This window comes from Macrosteles quadrilineatus, unplaced genomic scaffold, assembly GCF_028750875.1.
Source record: "Macrosteles quadrilineatus isolate MER2022 unplaced genomic scaffold, UCM_ALF_1.0 Scaffold_2__2_contigs__length_208266976, whole genome shotgun sequence".
NCBI lineage: Eukaryota > Metazoa > Arthropoda > Insecta > Hemiptera > Cicadellidae > Macrosteles > Macrosteles quadrilineatus.
In genome coordinates this window covers 205,530,445-205,550,193 of record NW_026542595.1, presented here as the reverse complement: position 1 = coordinate 205,550,193, position 19,749 = coordinate 205,530,445, and the positions used below count along the sequence as shown (strand labels likewise).

Below are 19,749 nucleotides of genomic sequence, written 5' to 3'. Positions count from 1 at the left end.
TTGCCACTTTCCAACGACAGGTGTCGGGAAAGTTTTAAGCAGTTCCGCTGTCATTTGCAGTCGCCTTTCGTCACTGAGTTTGTTAAAAGGTCTATGGGAGATATGCTCAGATAGTCCTGCAAGTCATAAGACTAAATAGTTGATTGTGCGCATATAATATATAGGGTGATTTTTTTATTGGTGCGGTTTTTAAAACTAAATAAAAAAATGAAAAACAACCTGCATTGACATAAAAATGCATTTATTTGAACTACAGTGTCATGACATTAACGTTTAAAAATGATTTCTGGCATATGGGCTCCATTCCGTTTGCGTAGAAAGCCCAATCGAGAAGTCCAATTTTCGAATTTTCTTTCCAGCAGCTGTGGTTGAATTCCGCCAATAACTTGACGAATGTTAGCTTCCAAGTCATTTAAAGTTTGTGGCTTGTCAGCGTATACTTGAGACTTAACATATCCCCACAGGAAGAAGTCTGTTGGCATGATATCACACGATCGTGGGGGCCAGTTGACACTACCTCTAAATGAGATGATACGTTCACCAAATGTTTCTGCCAAGAGACCAATTGTGTCATTTGCCGTGTGGCACGTCGCGCCGTCTTGTTGGAACCAAACATTTTCTAAATCCACTTCAAGTTCGTTTAGCTGAGGAACGAAAAAGTCCCGTAACATTGCCCGATAGTGTTGAAACTTTAAATGACTTGGAAGCTAACATTCGTCGAGTAATTGGCGGAATTCAACCACAGCTGCTGGAAAGAGTATTCGAAAATTGGACTTCTCGATTGGGCTTTTTACGCGAACAGAATGGAGCCCATATGCCAGAAATCATTTTTAAACGTTAATGTCATGTACAGTGTCAATAAATGCATTTTTATGTCAATGCAGGTTGTTTTTCATTTTTTTATTTAGTTTTAAAAACCGCACCAATAAAAAAATTACCCTTTTAGTTTTTCTTTGATTTTGTTGTCCTAGGACGCTAGGCACGAGCCCGGAATTGTTTTTCAAATTACTTCAGGCTAGACCTAGGGGTTGTGGCATTATCACATGGATAAAATTCATTGGTGATTTGGTGGGATTTGAACCCGGGACCTCTGGAACCGTAGTCCCGTGCTCTTACCACTAGACCAGCTCGCTCCCCGCATATAATATACTAGGAGAATGAATCATTGTGTACTGACAAATTACAAAGGAAGTAATCCACCATAAATCAGTTAACAATCTACAGTCTTACTCATAAACCAAGGAATGACGAAGGTACAACAATTTATTGACACAAGATTTTCACAATCAAATCAAAGGATGAGCCCCTGGGTGTCCGGGACCCATGGGACACGGGAGGATGTGGGTACAAAGGGGAAGGGAAGGTCCGAGTGGAAGGTGACAGTAAGGTCCAGGTTGTGGCCGGCACTGTGGAAGTCGTGAAGCAGAGCTGCAGGAACTGTCAGGCAATCCCCTCTGTGGTAAACTTTTTTGGGTCGTTGATCTTTGTGGAGAGAACTCGGGGGTCCTGCAATTGAAAATGTTTGGTACTTGTTTGAGTTAGGTTTAATATTTAACAAAATGTTTGATGTTAGTAGAAAGGTATTGTATTGTACAACTGTAAAACGTCGTATACTACACTACTATCTGTGTGGCCGAGTGTTATAGTGCTGACCTTCAAATCTGAAGGTCACTGGTTCGATTCCAAGCGAGATAGTTCCCAGACTTCTATGGCTATGAATGAATGGCACTATCTAACAAAAAGTTACAAGACCAGGGTTTGGAACCTTCCAAAACGTAAAAAATCCATTGACGTAGAAACACACACAAAGTTAAAAATCCTCTAAACCATGTGGCAAGTAAAAGTGTTCATTAAAATCCAACAGTAACTGTTTTCAGTTATGTAGCTGGCTTAGACTTCGTAAAATAAAAACTAATAAAAGTTTGTCAATATTTTGTGACTAATCTAAAGTGCATGAAAAGGAAGTATGTATTATTGGTTTAATCATGGACTATGGTTAGTCCTTAGTCCAAACAGTTTTACACACGATTACTAGGTTTTACATCATTTAACTTATTTAGATTTTATATAGGCTTCCAAGGCCTGTGTATACATTTTTGTGTTGAATGAAACATAAGATGATATAGGTAACTAACTTCAGAAGTGATATTCTGACCTTGGAAGGAGAAGCTGTGTGTTCCCTCCACATCTGAGACCCGCAGTGTGTAGGTGACGGGGGCGAAGTCATACAGAGCAGACACCCAGACAGCCAGAACACGGGAGTCTCCCAGACCACTGGGGAGGAGCCCGGCGGAGAGTAGTGCGACGAAGTAACCTCTCCGGACCATCTCCTGGGAGTTACGGGCCACGCGGAGTAGATCTGCAGACTTGCTAGAGAATCAGTCAATCAGAAAGAGTGTTAGGATATAGAACTTTGCAACATTTTATGGGAATCGTTATAAATGGAGCAGTCCGTGGCGTCATTATTCAGAAAAGGTTGTCACCAAAGCATCTTGACGCCGGAGCATCTTGACGCCGGAGCATCTTGACGCTGGAGCATCTTGACGCTGGGGCATCTTAACGCTTTAACACGTTGTCATTACACACATTTGTTCGTCTAATACCATTGATGATAGGTTTGTGATGATAGGTAAGATAGATATAAAGTAAATGATAAATGTATGGTGGGATCACACTTAAAAGTTGCTTTAGAGGTTCAAGCTTAACAATTTGCCCGCAGTGATTGATTTACCAGTTCTACAAGTGCACAAACAAAACACAATGACATTTTACCATCAATCTAAAAAAAAAATATTAAAGTGTGTTGTAGATCTTTCAACCTTAATAACCTAAATGCAGATTCAACGGTCCAGTAAATAATCTAAGACAATAATACAAAGAATCTATGAAACTGTAACTATTATGAAAAGTATACATGTATTACACACAGTTTAACGCTTTGTCATGCTTAAGAACACTTATCTATTATTTTTACTCGACATTAATCAAACTTAACTCCTAACTTTAACGTAAATCGTAATAGTACCTTAAGTCATCCTCTTCATCCCCATTATCGGCAAGTTTCACCACAAAGAAGATGATACACCTCCCTTCGTCTTCGTCTGTCAGTTTGACGTCATCGTAGGAGATTTTGACCTCAACGTCACAATTCTTGTTAACTTTAGAGTGCAGCAGAACTTGGGGATGGTAGAACTCGAAGTGAGGTACAAGTCCAGAGCAGGTGACGATGCGATCACAAGGAAACGGGCAAGTTATTGGTCTACAACGAAATTATTGGTTTAGTTTGCATACGAGAGTCGTTCAAGTAACGAAATAATACCCCCGCCGCAGCAAACCTGCCGACTAAGCGAATTTCCAGTTGCCTGAATTGATTTTCAATTAAATGTATTTAATTAACATTAATTTTTATGAGTACATAGGCTTGCTGCTACAGGGAGGGTAAAAAAGTGTGTTTTTTTTAGAGAAATATTAATAACTTAGTATAAAATAAATAAATTTACCAAGTTTGATCAAAATATATCCATAAACAAGCAGACTACAACATTTTACAATATTCCCCATAAGAATAACATGGGAATTTTAAAATAACAATTATTTGAATTTTCTCCGTAACTAATAATAGTACAAAAACACTTTGATATACTAAATTATTTGTTTTTTTAAGCTCTTTAAGAAGGTCTGAAGAGAAATTGGGAAATGTTGCATTTGGAGGGTCAAAACTTAGAAAAACCAATTTTTAACCCATAAAACCACCCGTAAAACCCCGTTCCCATGGTCCGATCATGCTGGTTCGCGAACTCATTCAAGTTTATCCCGCCTTACACCTTCAAACCAAATTTCATCAATATCGGATAAAAATTACTCAAGTTATCGTGTTCACGGACACACACATATATATATATATAAATCTATATATATCTATATATATATATATATATATACAAAAATTTGAACGAATGGTGTTTCTGGCCTCTGGGGACATCAAAATGAAAAAGTAAATCGGTCCCGGGCCTAGGTCTTACCATGCCACCTACGGTAATAGCTACTTCCCTATAGGGAAATTCGCTAAAATTAAATGATTCAGCACTGTTCATATGATCAATACCCTTCATGACATACAATTGGCATTCTTGTGATAATATTTGAATATTTGGCCATCTGGTCGATAGGATTGTTACAACATTACCTCTAAACATCCACAATTGATACTCTCGTACAATCTTTTAAAGATACATACCGATATGCATGTTCCTTTGACTGTAATATTTGTCATCCTTATGGAACAGCTGAAGCCAATTTTATTGTTAGTTCTGTACGTCCAGAACTGTAGAGGTCGTGTTTTGTTTACAATTTGTTTCTTTCTATTCAGTCATTTAAAACCTCATTTAACCAAATAAAACGATCATACACAATAACTGGAATCCTAGTTATATAACCAAGTACTAAAGCACAAATCATTAAAATAACCCTAAAATAATAGAAACAAAATATCGTCTACCTAGCGATCAGTGGGGGGTACTGAGCTAGACACGAGAAACAAACTTCAAAATTTACAATGGGATGAGGATTCTAGTAATACTCTCCGAATGCTAATCGGGAGTAACAACTAGAAACATTCATGTAATGCATTCATATATGTCCTACCGCGAAGACGACCTAATCTGCAATGAGTTCAAACTCGCTGTGCTGCTGCAACTAGTTGAAGAACCTCCAAGTTCAGTCAAATGCAGATATCGGCTCTCAGGAGATTTCTTGGTTTCAAATTTCTTTTTATCTTGGACCTCCGCCTCCTTGCGGGCCAACTCCAGCTTCTCCAGAAGTTCCGGGTCCTGGAGGCTGATCCTGAGACTCTGCTCACTTCTGGACTCCCTCAGAGAGACGTTACAGTCTGACAGAGCCGAGCAAGTCTCAATGGGAAGACTTCGCATGACATCCTCCAGAACATGGTTGCGACCAAGTAGAGGCTCTTTGCATTTGTAGCAATCTGTTGGCAAAAGTAAACTGCTTTATGGCTTGGGATTTTATCATTTATTGAAGAGTTGAGTTCTATGGGAAAGGTGGGAAGGTGGATCCTATTGTCGGGACCACGTAAGTTTGCAGTTGGTGGCAGTCAATCACAACACGAGGCAAGTGCGACGTTGCCACATCACCCATTGACAACACTAATAAAAATATACAAAGCTATATTTTCAAATCAGCTGGTATTGTTAGATTTGGCAACACCACACCGTTCTCATTGGTTCATTGAAAACCATATGGTAAATAGGCTCCTCCCTCAACTGCAAACTTATGTGGTCCCGACTATAGTAAAAATCCCTTAAGTTACGTCATTGAAAAGTACCGAAGTAGTGAAGAATGGGACAAAACCATCGTGGGAAATTTATATTAGAGTTTAGAAATTAGAAACTGGTACATCATCTGGCCATGAAACAGGTTAAATGGAGAAACTTTGTCTTTCATTTGTGGTTTCATGAAAATGCTGGATGCAACTGGTGTGGATTGTTTTTTTAATAGCAGTTGGGTCTTACAAAATTCTTCTGATGTTGACAGTAATATAATTCGCCCCTCGTCAGATTTCTTAGGAGGGACATGTCTTTTAGATGTTTCTGCCTCTTGCATATAGGTGGAATTTGTCCCGGACAAACATCCCGCCACATTTAACTAAGCTTTGTTTAATATAAACGTAGTTGAGAGAAGCGTTGAGTTTCTTCGTCAATGCAGAGTTTTCCAGGTGAATGTCAAGCACGTAATGCTAAAAAGAGGATCGTTTATTAGTTCTGACACAAAAAACACCCAAATTGTTATAACCCTCGTAATTTTTAGATGGTAAGCCAGATATTGCTAACCACGTCTCTTATTCTAGAATAGTACTTCATTATCCTTAGATTACCGCACATCTAAGGGTAATAATCAGGTCTAAGATGATGGGCAGTGGATTTATCTTCTTCAAAATAATATGAGTGTATTTATTTAGACTTTGGTTCATCCTTACCCCTATTGAGTGCATGATAGCAGTTAGCACAGTTGAGATGGCCGTTTCTGCAAGTGAAAACCGGAGGCTTGATAGGCGCTACCAGACACTTGCCACAGCGGAACAGAGTGGCTACCTCTGCCACGGGGATTTGGGTTCCAGAGGACCTTCTGACCTCGGTCCTCTGCCTCGGTCCCCACCTGCGAGGCTTCCTCCGAGGCAACTCCTTCCCCTCCATGCCAAGCTCTGCAATGGGGTGAGTATTTTCAATATGCTTTGACTAGATATCATCAATACTACGTATATACATTTTTAGCTATCCCAGTTTCAAAAGATTGAATGATGTTAAAGTAGATTATTAATTTTATGTTGCCTGTGTCCTTGAGTAGTAATTATACATTACTCTATGCAAACTTCGTCATCTTCTGTGTGTCCCAACCTAAACTTTCGATAAGAACCCCTACCTACCCGGTCCAAGGAAAGCAAAAGAAAGGGGTTGCCAATATAATTTAATGATTTCACGTACTAGTGTTGGAAATATTTCTCACATATATAAAAACCTAATGGCCACACGATGGTTCAGTATTTGACGGAAAAATAAATCAGGGACAAAACACTCGTAGAATCTCTTTACAAGGTGGTAAAATGGCAAATTGGAGTTTTAAATTCACCTTCAACATTGGTGATTATCATTTTTATAGTAACACTAAAAGGTTGTTCAGCAAAGAATATTGTAGGCCTATGATTGTTTTTTAATATTAACGGAACTTTTTCGCTGTACGCTTAGTTATTGGTCGAATTGGTCATTATTTGCAGTGAGAACTTGCTCACAGGACAACAAAACTGAGTGGTACTTTTCTGAATATCTGTTTTTTTTTGTTTCTACGCCAATGGCATTTTTTTACTGAACTTTCTGTACGGTCACCCGGTATTCTACAGAATAGAACCATCAGTTTACATTTTATTTTTTTGCCTGAATGAAACACAGATAATTCTAGCATTATTTTTACCTTGCAAAAACAAAGTTGAGTTTTAATTGTGCTAATATTATCCCCCCCCCCCTAGGGGGAGTAATAACGTTTATGGTAAACGTACAATTTAGACTCTTAGAGTATTTTTAGTTTATTATAGCTTACCGAAAGTTATTGTTTATTATTGGTCTTGGACGACGATTTTCAGAACTTTTTGAACAATTTATAAATTATAATAGTTCATTTGGATATGGATTACATAAATTCAGTATGAGTACAGATATTGTAAATTTGTAAAATTTGAAAAACTTGCTTTTACCTATAGTTTACATGGTAACAAAATGTGTAAGTCATTAAAATTTTTCTCTTTCTAACATTGTCGTTTTTAGCAGATGGAATATTGAGGGGTTTCAAACTTTACTTTATTTTGAAAAACCTACCTAAGCAATATTGTATAATAGAAGTAGAATAAGATAAAATATTAAAATAATTTTAATAAATGGTTAACCCTTAAGAAATTTATAAATATGTATTATGTGTTATGTTGCTATTATGTTACGTTGGTACAGAGTTAATGACGTTAAAAACATAATGTAATTACAGTAGTAAATCTAAGTGACACGGGCAAAACTTTCTGGTTTTTTTTTATTATTGTTCACGTCCGCGCGCTGTTCGGTTTACCAAGTAATATTATCTATATTTTTAATCCTATAACCACGGAAACTACAATTTACTGAAAATGTTATCCAAACAATAAAGGATATGTTTACACCTACTCTACTTGATAAAAAAAAACTTAAAATAACAGGTCGTGCCTCATCCGCCACCCATTCAGTACAGTAATATGCCGTATTCAGTATTACCATAGACTAACCAACACAAGGGAGTATTTTTATATTGTAATACCTTGGTAATACTGCAACTAATTGGCCAAATTTATTTTTATGTTTTACTATGTGTATGTTTCAGTGAATACTCTTCGAAATCCCAAATTTAAAAAAGTAAAAGATATCTATTATATACTTAATAACGAACCATTTGGTCCAAAACCATCGTTCGTTGGACATAAACCGAACAGTAGTCCACTTATTGTAATGTTTAATATTGTGTAAGTGGCCTTGGAGTTTAAAAAATAAAGGAAACATAGTGATTTATATTCTAAATTTAAAATAGCAGTCCCTCTGTAAAACTCAGTGAATAATCAAGTACCGCAAATGCATTCATTAAATTCGACTTGACAGTAACACAAATCAATTCACTGCTCAGAATGACAGCATCGTAATGAATTACAACCACGAGACAAGTAACAGCTGATGTTCGCCAGGTGGCAGTGGCAGTGGGCAGATCAGCTGATACAGATGTCACATAATTTGTCGTACAAATGTAGACGATATCTAACTGGCTTTGACTGCGGTCGAGGTGGCTGTAGACCCAGCGTTTGCACATTCTGAACTTTATCGTACTGTAGTTTTTATTAGACTTAGGCTTATTTCTTTCACTTACGATATAGTTTTTTTTTTTTTTTATGTCTTATAGAACATATGTAAAAGTCATACGCCCATTTTTTACTACGATACCAACATACTTACTACTTACTCAAACGCCTTGCAGGTTACTGACTAAGATCAGCTGTTTCTATTAGCCAAAACATTTTGAAGAACGTAACAATCAGAAACAGTTGTGCCCAGTTAATACTTACTTTTTCATTGAAAATGCCGACATATTCCTTTGACACAGCTGTTAATTAATAACCCATGCAGCTAATGACAAATAAGGGACCTACAGTTTATAGTGGAATCCGAACCAAATTTTTGCCTTGGTATTAACGAATTGGTCTAATCATCAGGATAGTACTACGGATAAATATTTGAACAATCAAAAATATATCGGTATTGAATTTTCTATGGATCGAATCGGGCCCTCATGTTACCACGTCATTACTATAGAACACCCAGCAACGCTGTTGAATACGAATTGTGAACAGATAGCCTCAAAATTTACAAAATTAATGATCAAACTTATAATAATTACATAAAGACTAAGCTGGTAACTTGTTACACAACAGCGGAAGGTCCGTCGGTTTGCCGCCGTTTTCACGCCGATTTCCCGCGATTTCCCGGTCCCAAGGCAGACGACACAAGGTCGTCGACGCTAAGGTACTTAACTTCTCGTCGTGACCGGTCAGCTCATTAAATGATCGCTTTGCTACGATCACTTCGCTCGTTTATTGTTATTACTAGGAGATTTCGGCGTCTGGAGACTTCAGAGGCGTTGGATATCGGTAGGTAACATTCACTGTAGCAGAAAATGTATTGACTTATGTAGATTTATTATTCCTTGTGTAAAGAGCAAGTCAAAATAGTAGAAGATTTGCAAACACGATGCGTAATGTAAATTTATATTAGTCAAATCAGAAGGGGGTGTACTTTTAGAGATAAGTTAATAAGAGTTTAGAGATAAGTAGAAATTAATTCAAGTCCGTAGAAGGCTTGTATTTTTTAGGTATTTTTTTCATACGTCTTGTAAAAGATTTTGGGTATTTTGTCCCATCACCATTGGACTTCTCATTCTAATGTACTTTTGCTGAGGTGCCCATTACCATTGACTTTGGATACTTTAAGAAGACTCTTGCTATTGTAAAATCTTAAGTCTATTTTTAGAGGGTTTCATATCTGGTAAATTTATTTCTCCTATTTTAAGTATGTTACATTGTGTGTACACGATGGTTTTGTAGCATATTTAAAGGTACTGTTACAGTATTCAAATTTTAGGCCATTATTTTTAGGCTTTTTATGCTTAACTTCTTAAATAATATACAGGGTGTCAACGATTTTTACTTGTTAAATGAGATGGAAGAAGGCTAAGCTAGTCAGGTTTGCCTCGTTTTAAAACTAAAAATCGTGATATCGTACTAATATTTTAAGTGAGAAAATTTGGATATATGGATGGATGGATTTTTGTGACAAGTAAACGCGAAAAATACTAAACCGATAGGGTTGAAATTTGGTATGACGATAGCTCAAATTCCTGATTAACATAACTAAGAATCGTGATATTTCTTATAATTTTCATTCTATCTTTTTGAGCTTGGTGTGGATTGGTGGAAATATTAAATGCTAAATAAAAGTGGCCTTGACATTTTCCCATCAAATCAGTCATTTATAAATTTAAACTTTAAAACAATTAATGGCTACCAATTTGAAATTTTGAATTGGATCAAGATATATTTCGTCCTCAAATGGGTCTCTTCTACCTTATGAAGTTTCATAAAGATACGATTAAACAATTTAAAGACAAAAATGTTTAAGTGAACGATAAAAAATGCGGATATCAGGTTAACGAAGCGATTTTGGAAAAATTATGATTTTGGTTTTCTCTTTATTTCGACCCATAGAACTATTTCCTGGAATTTGGCTGTTTACATACGGAACACCCTGTAGATTCAACTTAAACATTACTTAATTGTAATTAACTATCATAGAATATATTATTTGTTACGATGGAATTGCCAACCTGAATACAATAAAAGTCATCAATGCAGTAGAGCGTCACGAATCGCAAAACTCTCTGGTAGAAGATGAGTCTTATTCATCTTTGATTCAGTTGTCACTACTACAGCTGTTATTTACTTCAACCATTGACTTTGAATGTTGCGAGTCTTTTCATCTAGTTATAAAATCCGAAGAATGTTTTAATGAGTTTCATTAGGGGGGGGGGCATTTGAGTGCCTTCGTGTTGACTAAATTATTCTTATTTTAGGATAGCTTTAACGATTTTTGCGTAGCACTTTAGTCATTAGAGAAAAGGCAATAGTTTGAGAACAAATTGTTTTGTTAACCATTTGAGGTCGAATTTTTCCCCAGTGGAAAATTCGAACAAGGAGCGAATATAACTCAAGTATAAAATATAAAAGATTATTGGAACTTAATAATTAATTTTTATTGATATTTAAAATGTTTTGAAACTCAATGAGTAAATTGAAGAGACTAGCGTAGGAATACGAAGCAATAGAGAAGATAAGAGTATTTGAGGTAAAAAAAAGAAGGAAAACCTAACTAAATTATTTCAGAAATACTATTTTTGTTAGGGGGCTGTTAGATTTGTAAATTTTTTTTATGAGTCATAATAAACCAGAACTATACATTAACTGATTTCATGTAATGCTACACAAGTTGTTTTACTCATTTGGTCACGTATACGACTTACTGTCGAATTTTCCTGTTTTACTCTTGAAAACCATTAGTTACTTAAATGTTCTTTATAGAGGTGAAGTTGAATTCCTTGTATTTCAAGGGTTACTAAGAGTCATCATAGCTCACTCACACGAACACAAATACACATTTTTATTATGGTACTATATTCAGCTTTAAGAACGGCAGGGTCAAACCCCGTAGTCACCCAACAGGAAAAACAGGTCACTCAGTACAACAGGTAAAAATCAAAAATTAATCTCTAAATATGTTCGTTTGCAGTGATTCCCGAGTTTCGCAGCACCTAGTCCTCGGCGCCGCTGTAGCTGCCCCAAGTTGTTTATTTTGAGTTGCGCGGTCAGTCCGTACCCGACGACCCAGCCATGTGGACCCTCGTACAGGTTAGTCAGTCCTTCTCGAAATTTGACAAAATCTCATTTTTTCGTAGATAATATTTTTGTAAACTTTCTCTATAGATTTGTACTGGATAGACATTAGACATTAACCACAGGTAGGGACGAGTTTTCCTTTCGACACCTAGTAGCATCGGTCTTCCCGATAAGTTGGTTACCTTATGAAATGAAAAATGTTCTCGTTCAAATCACAACCTATCTATTCATAATCGTTACATTGTAAAGACTACGAGTTAATGGTCTGTATTCATCTTGATCTTAAATGCTAAAAATATAAAATTTGAGAAAGTTACATCACGAACAAATCTTTTAAATTGTATTAAATAAATATGTTTTAATTGTAATTGTTTGGAAAACTAAATGAAAACGTTGTGGCAATAAAACTGAGTTTTTTTAGGCACTGTAAAAATCAACATTTCCTATTTTTTTTTAATTGTATCTAAGCAAATAGTTTTAAGATGAATGCGTACTAATAATAGACAGTCATGAAATATAATTTTAAGAAATTGTTTGACTAACTGCCGGTTTTTTCGTAAATATGGAGGCATTATTACGTAGAAGTTTGTGGAGTTGATTCAGTGTTTCTAAGACAATGGTTTTACTATAGAACTTGTGTGCCTAAATTGTTAATTGTGCTTAAAACAGCTAACTAATATCGCATATATATACTATAAATTGATGGAACCAAATTAAAAAATCCAAAGTGCAACTTTTTAAAAACATACAGTACTATGTTTTTAAAACTATATACAACTACAAATCAAAGTGAGTAAAAATTAGGTCTTTAAGGGAGATTCTGTGCTTGTTTCAATTGTTTATTATTGAACAATACGCTTATACTTTTCTTATTTCCGAACAGTATTACTGATTACTAAAATGTTGATAGGGTTCAGAAATAATTTTTGAACGGCGTATTAATAATCGACATTAAACTAAATAAGATATACAGTATTTATCACACGTTTTTTTAAATGTATATTACAAGTTCTTATAACTAATTTAATTGTATATAACTATTCCAATTTCCTCGAATTGATTTATTCATTGTAAATTATTTTTTATGAATTCATTATCTTGTTTTCTGTTTTCTTTGTTAAATTACGCAAGCCCCATCCCAATTTTTAACATTTATTTTAAATACGTATTTAGCGTCTATTATAACACTAATTTACGGTTAAAGCATTTCCGGAATTTCGCTTACCTACACAAGGGCATTCTTTATTAGGTTAGTTAGGGGATCCTTATTTTCCCAATGATATTGGCTTAACCTTCAATATAGAAAATCTGATTCTGCGAGTGTTACTGAAAATAAGAAAATTGAATTAAGAATAGATTCGAGAATATAAACTAAGAGGTATTCCAGATTCTTTGGGAACCATGTTCTTAAATGCACCCCATTTAGCAAAAAAGTATGAATTTTGTAGTTTATACTCTAGTTTTTAAAATAATAAACTAGGTAATAACTGAAAACTTTACAAAAAATACGTAACTTTCAGTATAGCATTCTGAACTTATAGCTGTACTAGCAGAGTACCCGTCCTTCGTACGGGGTTGGAATATAAGTATAAAATGCTTATTGCAGTTATACTCAAGCTTTGCGTTTGCAATAAGAGAGGACACGGTTTGATAAAATTTGCTTTTTTAAATTTACAGTATTCTATAGTATTACACATCTACGATAGCCATAATGTTCTACAACTTCACATAAACAATAGAGAAAAATAAATTATCAACAATTCGCAAAATATCACAAATTATTCATGAAATGAAAAACATAAACATAACTGTAAACAATCCTACTTTGACAATTCTCATTGTGAATCACAGTTTTTTGTTGCTGCTTAGTTCAAATTATCTGTTTTCATAAGTGCAAAAAAATATAGTGCTGCACCCTGTTGGTAAATCTTATAACTTTTTAATGCTTTTCCATATCATAGAACCAACTGTTTTAGTTGAAACAGCTGACTAAACTCTTTAATTCTCTTTAAATATGAATACTCATAATATTAACATGGGGAATTACAGAGCCACTGGGGTGGAGCCCGAAAGGATTTTTGAGATAAGAATATGCCTATATGTTAATCGGGAATGTAAGCTATCATCATGCCAAATTTCAGCCTAATCCGTCCAGTGGTTTATGCGTGATTGAACTTCAAACACACAAACAAACACACAAACTTTCACATTTATAATATTAGTAAGATAGCCTACCATTTTAACCAACTACAAGTCTGTATTGGACTGTAGCAAAGTCCAAAGTCTTTATATAGAACTTCACATGAGTCCTTGATTGAAGGGTTATGAACCAAAGTTAACACTACCAGTTTCCTCTGTTGTCAGTTCTAACATGGCCTAACAGATTGTTATGATTGAATCTGAATTAATCCTCTATGAGAACCTGTGTTTATATGTAATTGGTTTGATATTGGCGCTGCGTGCACAGCTGTTGGGAACCAGTTTGATAAAGGAATGATAATAGGTTCGTTTCCCGTCCCTCCCCCGCGGATATTGCCAAAACTATTTGCGGGGAAGCTCCTTTCGCTCGACCCTGTTATCAATCAATCTACCGAACATGTCTTTAGAACATTTGGTTAATTGGGAACCACTTTGATGTTTTGCTACTTTTTTGTTCTGGTTGTTTTGTTTGAATTTGATTAGGTCCAATGTGGACTTAGCTAGTTTGTATTACCCATGCTAGAGCCATCTAGAGCTGAGTCCAGAGCTCTAGATTATGAAAAAGTAAAAACAAATGTTTAAGGACCTAATATTCACTAATATTCCCTATATGGGAAATTCGCTAAAAGCTATATTTTTTTGTAAATAGAATATTTTAAAAGTATCTTGTACTAAATTATGTTGTCTTAATATATTAAAAATATTTTGTAAATATATTCAACCAAAAAATAAAAAATATTTATAAATTATATTTTTTTAAGACCATTAAAAAATCATTTTAAGATATTTTCAAACTATTATGTTAACATATTATTCAAAAACAAAAAAAAATATTGTAAAAATAATATTAAAATATATAAAATATTTTTAGGATGGATGGATATATATTTTTAAAATATTTATAAAACAACCTTGTGCTGTCTGGGTACTTACAACAGTAATTATTAGCCATTATAATTTTATAGATAAATTATTATTGTTAAAAACTCTAGCGACTAGCGACTTTACCATGGAAAAGTCAAAGTTCAAAGTAGGCCTACACTAATTAGTTTTACATTTAGTTAAATCCATAAGATTGGCTATTTCAGCCATTTGTTACAGAGTTTGAGCTTTTTGTCAACATTAAAAAATAGCTATAAAATTGGATTGGGTAGTTTTTTTTTCTTTTTAAGGATCGAAATGAAACATTTATTTCCTTAAGAACGTAATGAAATAGCGTTTGGTGCCTCTCTCTAGAGAGGGTGGTTTTTGAACTTTTATAATATTTTTAGCAAAAACGTATAAGTTTCTTGTTTACTGCTTCTTGGTGTTAAATATAGATCAAATTAATTATTTTACCTGTAGGTGTAGGAGATGAGAGAAGTGGTATGGGATGGAGAGGGTGAATCCTTGTAGATTTTAATTTCACAAATTTTAGAAATCAAGCACTATGAAAACAAAACCCACTAAAAGCACCCAAAAAAAGCACTATGCAATCAAGCACCCATTTACTCTGTGCTCCAATGAAACGTTTACAGGTATCTTGCAATATTGTTTCACTCATTGGGCTTTAAATAAATGATCCTGACTAATGAAACAGCTGATCTTAGTCAGTAACAAAGCTACACAGGTCATCACACACCATTCTACACTCATCCTTCACTCATATTTGGGTTAAAATACGCACCTAGATGGTGTTCCCATCTCATTGATTGATTGTTTGATTGATTGACTCACTGACTTACCATGACTCTTGCACACACAGGTGCTGATTGGTGTGTTCCTATCAGTCCAAGGTGCCTCCATCATTCAACCAGACTGGGGTTACTACTTTGACCAGGACGACCAGGTATGACCTCAGAGTTTATGCACCTTAAAGTTTTGCCCAATAATAATAAAAATCCATTCAAAATGTTCCCCGTGTGCACAGGAATGATTAATTAGCAATAGCATTTCACAGTTCTGGGGTTGTAGTATTTTAGGTTCCTAAACAATACTAACAAGCAAATTAGGACTCTTATCTGTGCTGATAAATTTTAGTTTAAAAATAAAAAAATTAAAAATTAACATATTTTCATAATTTTTTACTTACATCAGGATTTTTTATGTGAGATAAGCAAAGATTATGCCTTTGGCAGGGCCCTGGGACCTACTCATGGGGTTATGACATAGAAGACGCGTCGACTCGCAACGTCCAGTTCCGTAGAGAGAGACGGTTGCCCAATGGAACTGTGACAGGAAGCTACGGACTGGTGGAACCAGACGGAAACATCAAGATAGTCCACTACACAGCTGACACTCAGGGGTACAGGTAAGATACATACTACTGCAGAAGAAGTGAGTAGGATAAAATACTTTGAATTTGAAATTTTCCGCAGTTTAATCTTTGACCTATTAAAAAATTTTGAGGTAGGGAGAGTCAGGGAGTCAAGTTTAGAACTGTTACTCTAAAGCATTGGGTTTACCGGTATTGGTGGTTTTAGTCTAAATTGGTCAAAGGCTGAGCAATCCGAGCAGTCTAGGGTGTTTTCTCCCTAGTAGAGGAGATAGCATTGCAGATCGAGGGTTTGAATATTGCAAGACAGGTCTGGTTTGTAGCTCATGATGAGTTTTAGTACTCATCTTCAAGTTGTGTACTCACCAGTCCGTAGCAGAGCAGCTTAGTAGGAGAAGAGGCAAATCTAAATAAACAGTTGGAAGGCTTTGGTAGAATTTCACGAGACAAGTGATTATATTACTTTGGGAGTTGTGCTTCACAATCAAGAATTTGATTACTTTTTTTACAGTGTTCGTCCAAACTTGTTTTGTACATTCCAAACCACTGTATGATTTATTGTTCCCACTCTCTAAATCAGCTGATGTCACTGACGTTTCTATGCATCTATTGAAAAAAGCAAACATCTAAATTACTAAGAAGTAAATTTGTGTGTTATGATGGTTTTATTATGGTGGTAAAAAAATCTTGTGTGTATTACAAGCACAGTTAGACATTTCCGCACTTGATATGTATAACATCTACACTTACCAAGTGGTCATGTCGCATACTCTGCACTCTTAAAGCACAAAAATAGCTTTTGTATTAATAACATGAGGAAGAAACTTGATGAAAATATAGACAAAATTAAATCACGTAATAAATTATTGGGTTCAAGGTTTGTCAAATCAATTAAAGTAATGCAAAGGGTGAGACAAAAATAACAAAAGTATGAGTAAAAAAGAAGATATAAAATACAATATTATAAAGCTCAAAATTTGTTTAAATTTTACATTCAATGTTTACAGATATTATTACTAATAATTACAATAAAATAGAGAGTGAAATGTTCAATTTAGTTCATTCCAAAATAGCAGAGTAAATTAAATTCAATAACGTAGCAACCCCTTACAATAAAACATACACTTAATATGTAATTAGAATCGTGAAAGTTTCACTTTTTTCAAGAGCATCCACTCTAGTATTAAGTAATTCTGGCAGAGTAATAAAGAATAATGGGACTTGATCGAGGAAAGTAAAACTCGGGATGATCTCAATCAATGGTTTGTGGCAAACCTGGTTGGCCTGAGGCAGGGTCGGTTAATTGTTGTAACTCTCTTAATTGGTAGTTGGAGACCTGGCTGGTCAGGATAATGTCTTTTAATGAGCTGGTGGGTCTGGTAGAATGTGTTCTTGTCATCAGACCCACAAATAACACAGGATAATGGTCTCACTACTGATGAAGACAGAGAAAAATACCGGTTGGTCTTCACTGAAACAAATTGTTTTACAATCTTTTATCTCATGCGTAGCTTGTGTAGCCACAATGTCAAGTGATTTGTTTTATAAAGTGTTTGATTGTGACATTATAATCTTATAGAAATCTAACAGTAGATAAGATTAATCTTTTCATCAGACTTGAGAATTTAAAAAAATAAGAACTTAGACACTTATATAAAAACTGTTATACGTATCATTACCGATTAAGATATTATTAATTAACCAGCGCACTTTGTCAGTGAATCGATTCAACAGTGTTCATTTGAACTCAAAACTAGCTACAACTCATAACATGGGGTGGGGGATGGAGTGTATAAAAAGTCCTTCCTTTCATCAATTTTATACTTTTTAGAGACTAGCAGATTTCTTTTTTTTTAATTTGTCAAGAAAAATGTTTAAACTCCAACCAATCAGAAAGTTTCTACCTCACTCATATTTGGGAAATAGAAACTTAAAGACTACATACCACTATTGGTCAATAAGTAACAAATTTTTCACAAGGTATTTTTTCTCGTTTAATTTAGCAATGACAGTTTAAGGTGAATCTGTATTCAACGTGATGTGTTAATTAAGTCTAGCAATCACAGACAACCCCATATTTTAAGCAGTTTATTAAGCTAGTATTTGTTTCCTCAGAAACTTAGGTTATGTTTATGTTATGCAGCCGTGTTGTTTCAAAAGCATTTTATGTGGAGGGGATGGAATTGCTTCCCTTTAAACAACCTACATTTTTTGAACGGGGTATAGTTCTGATCAGTCAAGGTCAAGAGTAAAAAAGATTACCTAATATGCTATTCATTCCAGGGTTGTAATAGAAAACAGCCTTCGAGGTGATGAAAGCCACCCCCTACCTACCCCTCCAGGACCTAAGTGGGGGCTCAACCCCTCCCCTCCCATCTGGGACCTCCTATGGAATCCACCACCAAGAGACCATCGGCAGCAATCCCCGACCTTGACCCATGCATTGCAGTCCCTGGAGACCCTAGGCTCACCAGTCCAAGAGGAGAGGACACCTCCGGTCTACCGGGGCAGATCCCCCGACCCCATGGACACCCAGGAGGCAGATCAGTCCCCCAGCTATCCTGTGTACCTCCCTCCACCCAGGCAACAAGTGTAGGTTTAGTCTTTGTAAATTACTAATAAAATATTATTTATGCTGTAACATATTCTTTTGTGTATCCTATACTCCAATGAGTGAGGTTTGCTAGCAGAATTGTTTAAGAAACGGATTAGACAACTGTTTCTAATTTGCTGGATGAATCTTAGTTTTTAAATGGGGAAAACCTGGTCCCGATTTTGGGAGAAATATATTCCTGATCATCAGAATGGGATTACATTTCATTAGGGATTTCACAACCTGGCGGGCATGGAAGGACTTCAGAGGGGGGCTTGAGTGCTCCTAGAAAAAAAAAAAATAAAAACAATATAAAAATTGAATTGGGGATGGTAGCGGTATAAAACTTTAAATTTAATCACATGCCGTGATTAAATATGATATACAAGCATTTTATGGTGGGTGAGGAGCGTGAGAAAAATTCAGGATTCTAAGAGGGATGTGGTGCGAAAAGGTCGAGAATGCCTGCCCTACACAGGTTTTAATAATTCTGTGATGGATGGTTTAGGTACCTGTTTGTGGTTAGATAACGGTGTTTTGTAATTAGAATGATGGTTCACAGTTAAATTGCACTTCATATCATTTTTAACAGTTTTTAAGCCTGTGTTTAACCCATTATACTGGTTTCCGTAGATTCCGTAGAACAGTGCCACAAAGAATGCAAATTTGTTTTATTTGTCATTATTGCTCTCTGCAAGGATGTACATTCATGATCTTATAAACAAAGTCTTTTTTGCACAGGCATAAAATCCCATCCTGACCCCAACTTAAAGTTCAATTCTGACCATCTCTAGTTTTAGGTTAAATATGATAATCATGGAAGGCCACGTTCAAGGATGATTAATTTTTAATTAAAATATTTAATTTAAATGCTCAAGAACTGTTCAAGATTCAACTGAACTCAAAGGTGTATTCTAATTTCACTATAGGAAAGATAAAAATATTCTTTTGGCCATTGACACTGTTTTCTCAGCACCATTTACATGAGGAAAGTATACACTGGTAGTTGTTAAATCCTTGAACTCATGTGAATCCTCAGTCTGAATCCTATATGAAACTCTGTCTAGGAAAAATATTCTTTAACTTTCCTAAGCATTTTATTTTATTTGTACAATGCACTATCTAGAATATCTTATTAAACATACCAACAATAATCATTATAAATTTAACCGCTCCAGTCTC

At 35.3% G+C, this 19,749-nt stretch overlaps 3 protein-coding genes across 3 annotated transcripts; 1 reads left to right on the top strand and 2 right to left on the bottom strand.

Annotated features, from left to right (window-relative positions):
• Positions 1-266: 266 nt before the first annotated feature.
• On the bottom strand, positions 267-671 carry LOC128985317 (uncharacterized). Its single transcript, XM_054404710.1, has one exon. It carries the CDS (start codon positions 669-671, stop codon positions 267-269), a length of 405 nt encoding a protein of 134 aa, XP_054260685.1.
• A 620-nt stretch (positions 672-1,291) lies between these two features.
• Positions 1,292-7,230, bottom strand: LOC128987728 (uncharacterized). Its single transcript, XM_054408728.1, has 6 exons — positions 7,108-7,230; positions 5,993-6,217; positions 4,645-4,984; positions 3,026-3,259; positions 2,156-2,370; positions 1,292-1,506 (listed from the first exon to the last, which is right to left on the bottom strand). The coding sequence occupies exons 2-6, from the start codon at positions 6,207-6,209 to the stop codon at positions 1,292-1,294; spliced, it is 1,221 nt and encodes a 406-aa protein (XP_054264703.1). The 5' UTR covers positions 6,210-6,217; positions 7,108-7,230.
• Positions 7,231-11,515: 4,285 nt separating this feature from the next.
• On the top strand, positions 11,516-18,570 carry LOC128985316 (uncharacterized). Its single transcript, XM_054404709.1, has 4 exons — positions 11,516-11,533; positions 15,465-15,548; positions 15,838-16,010; positions 18,258-18,570. Exons 1-4 carry the CDS (start codon positions 11,516-11,518, stop codon positions 18,568-18,570), a joined length of 588 nt encoding a protein of 195 aa, XP_054260684.1.
• The last annotated feature ends 1,179 nt before the right edge of the window (positions 18,571-19,749 follow it).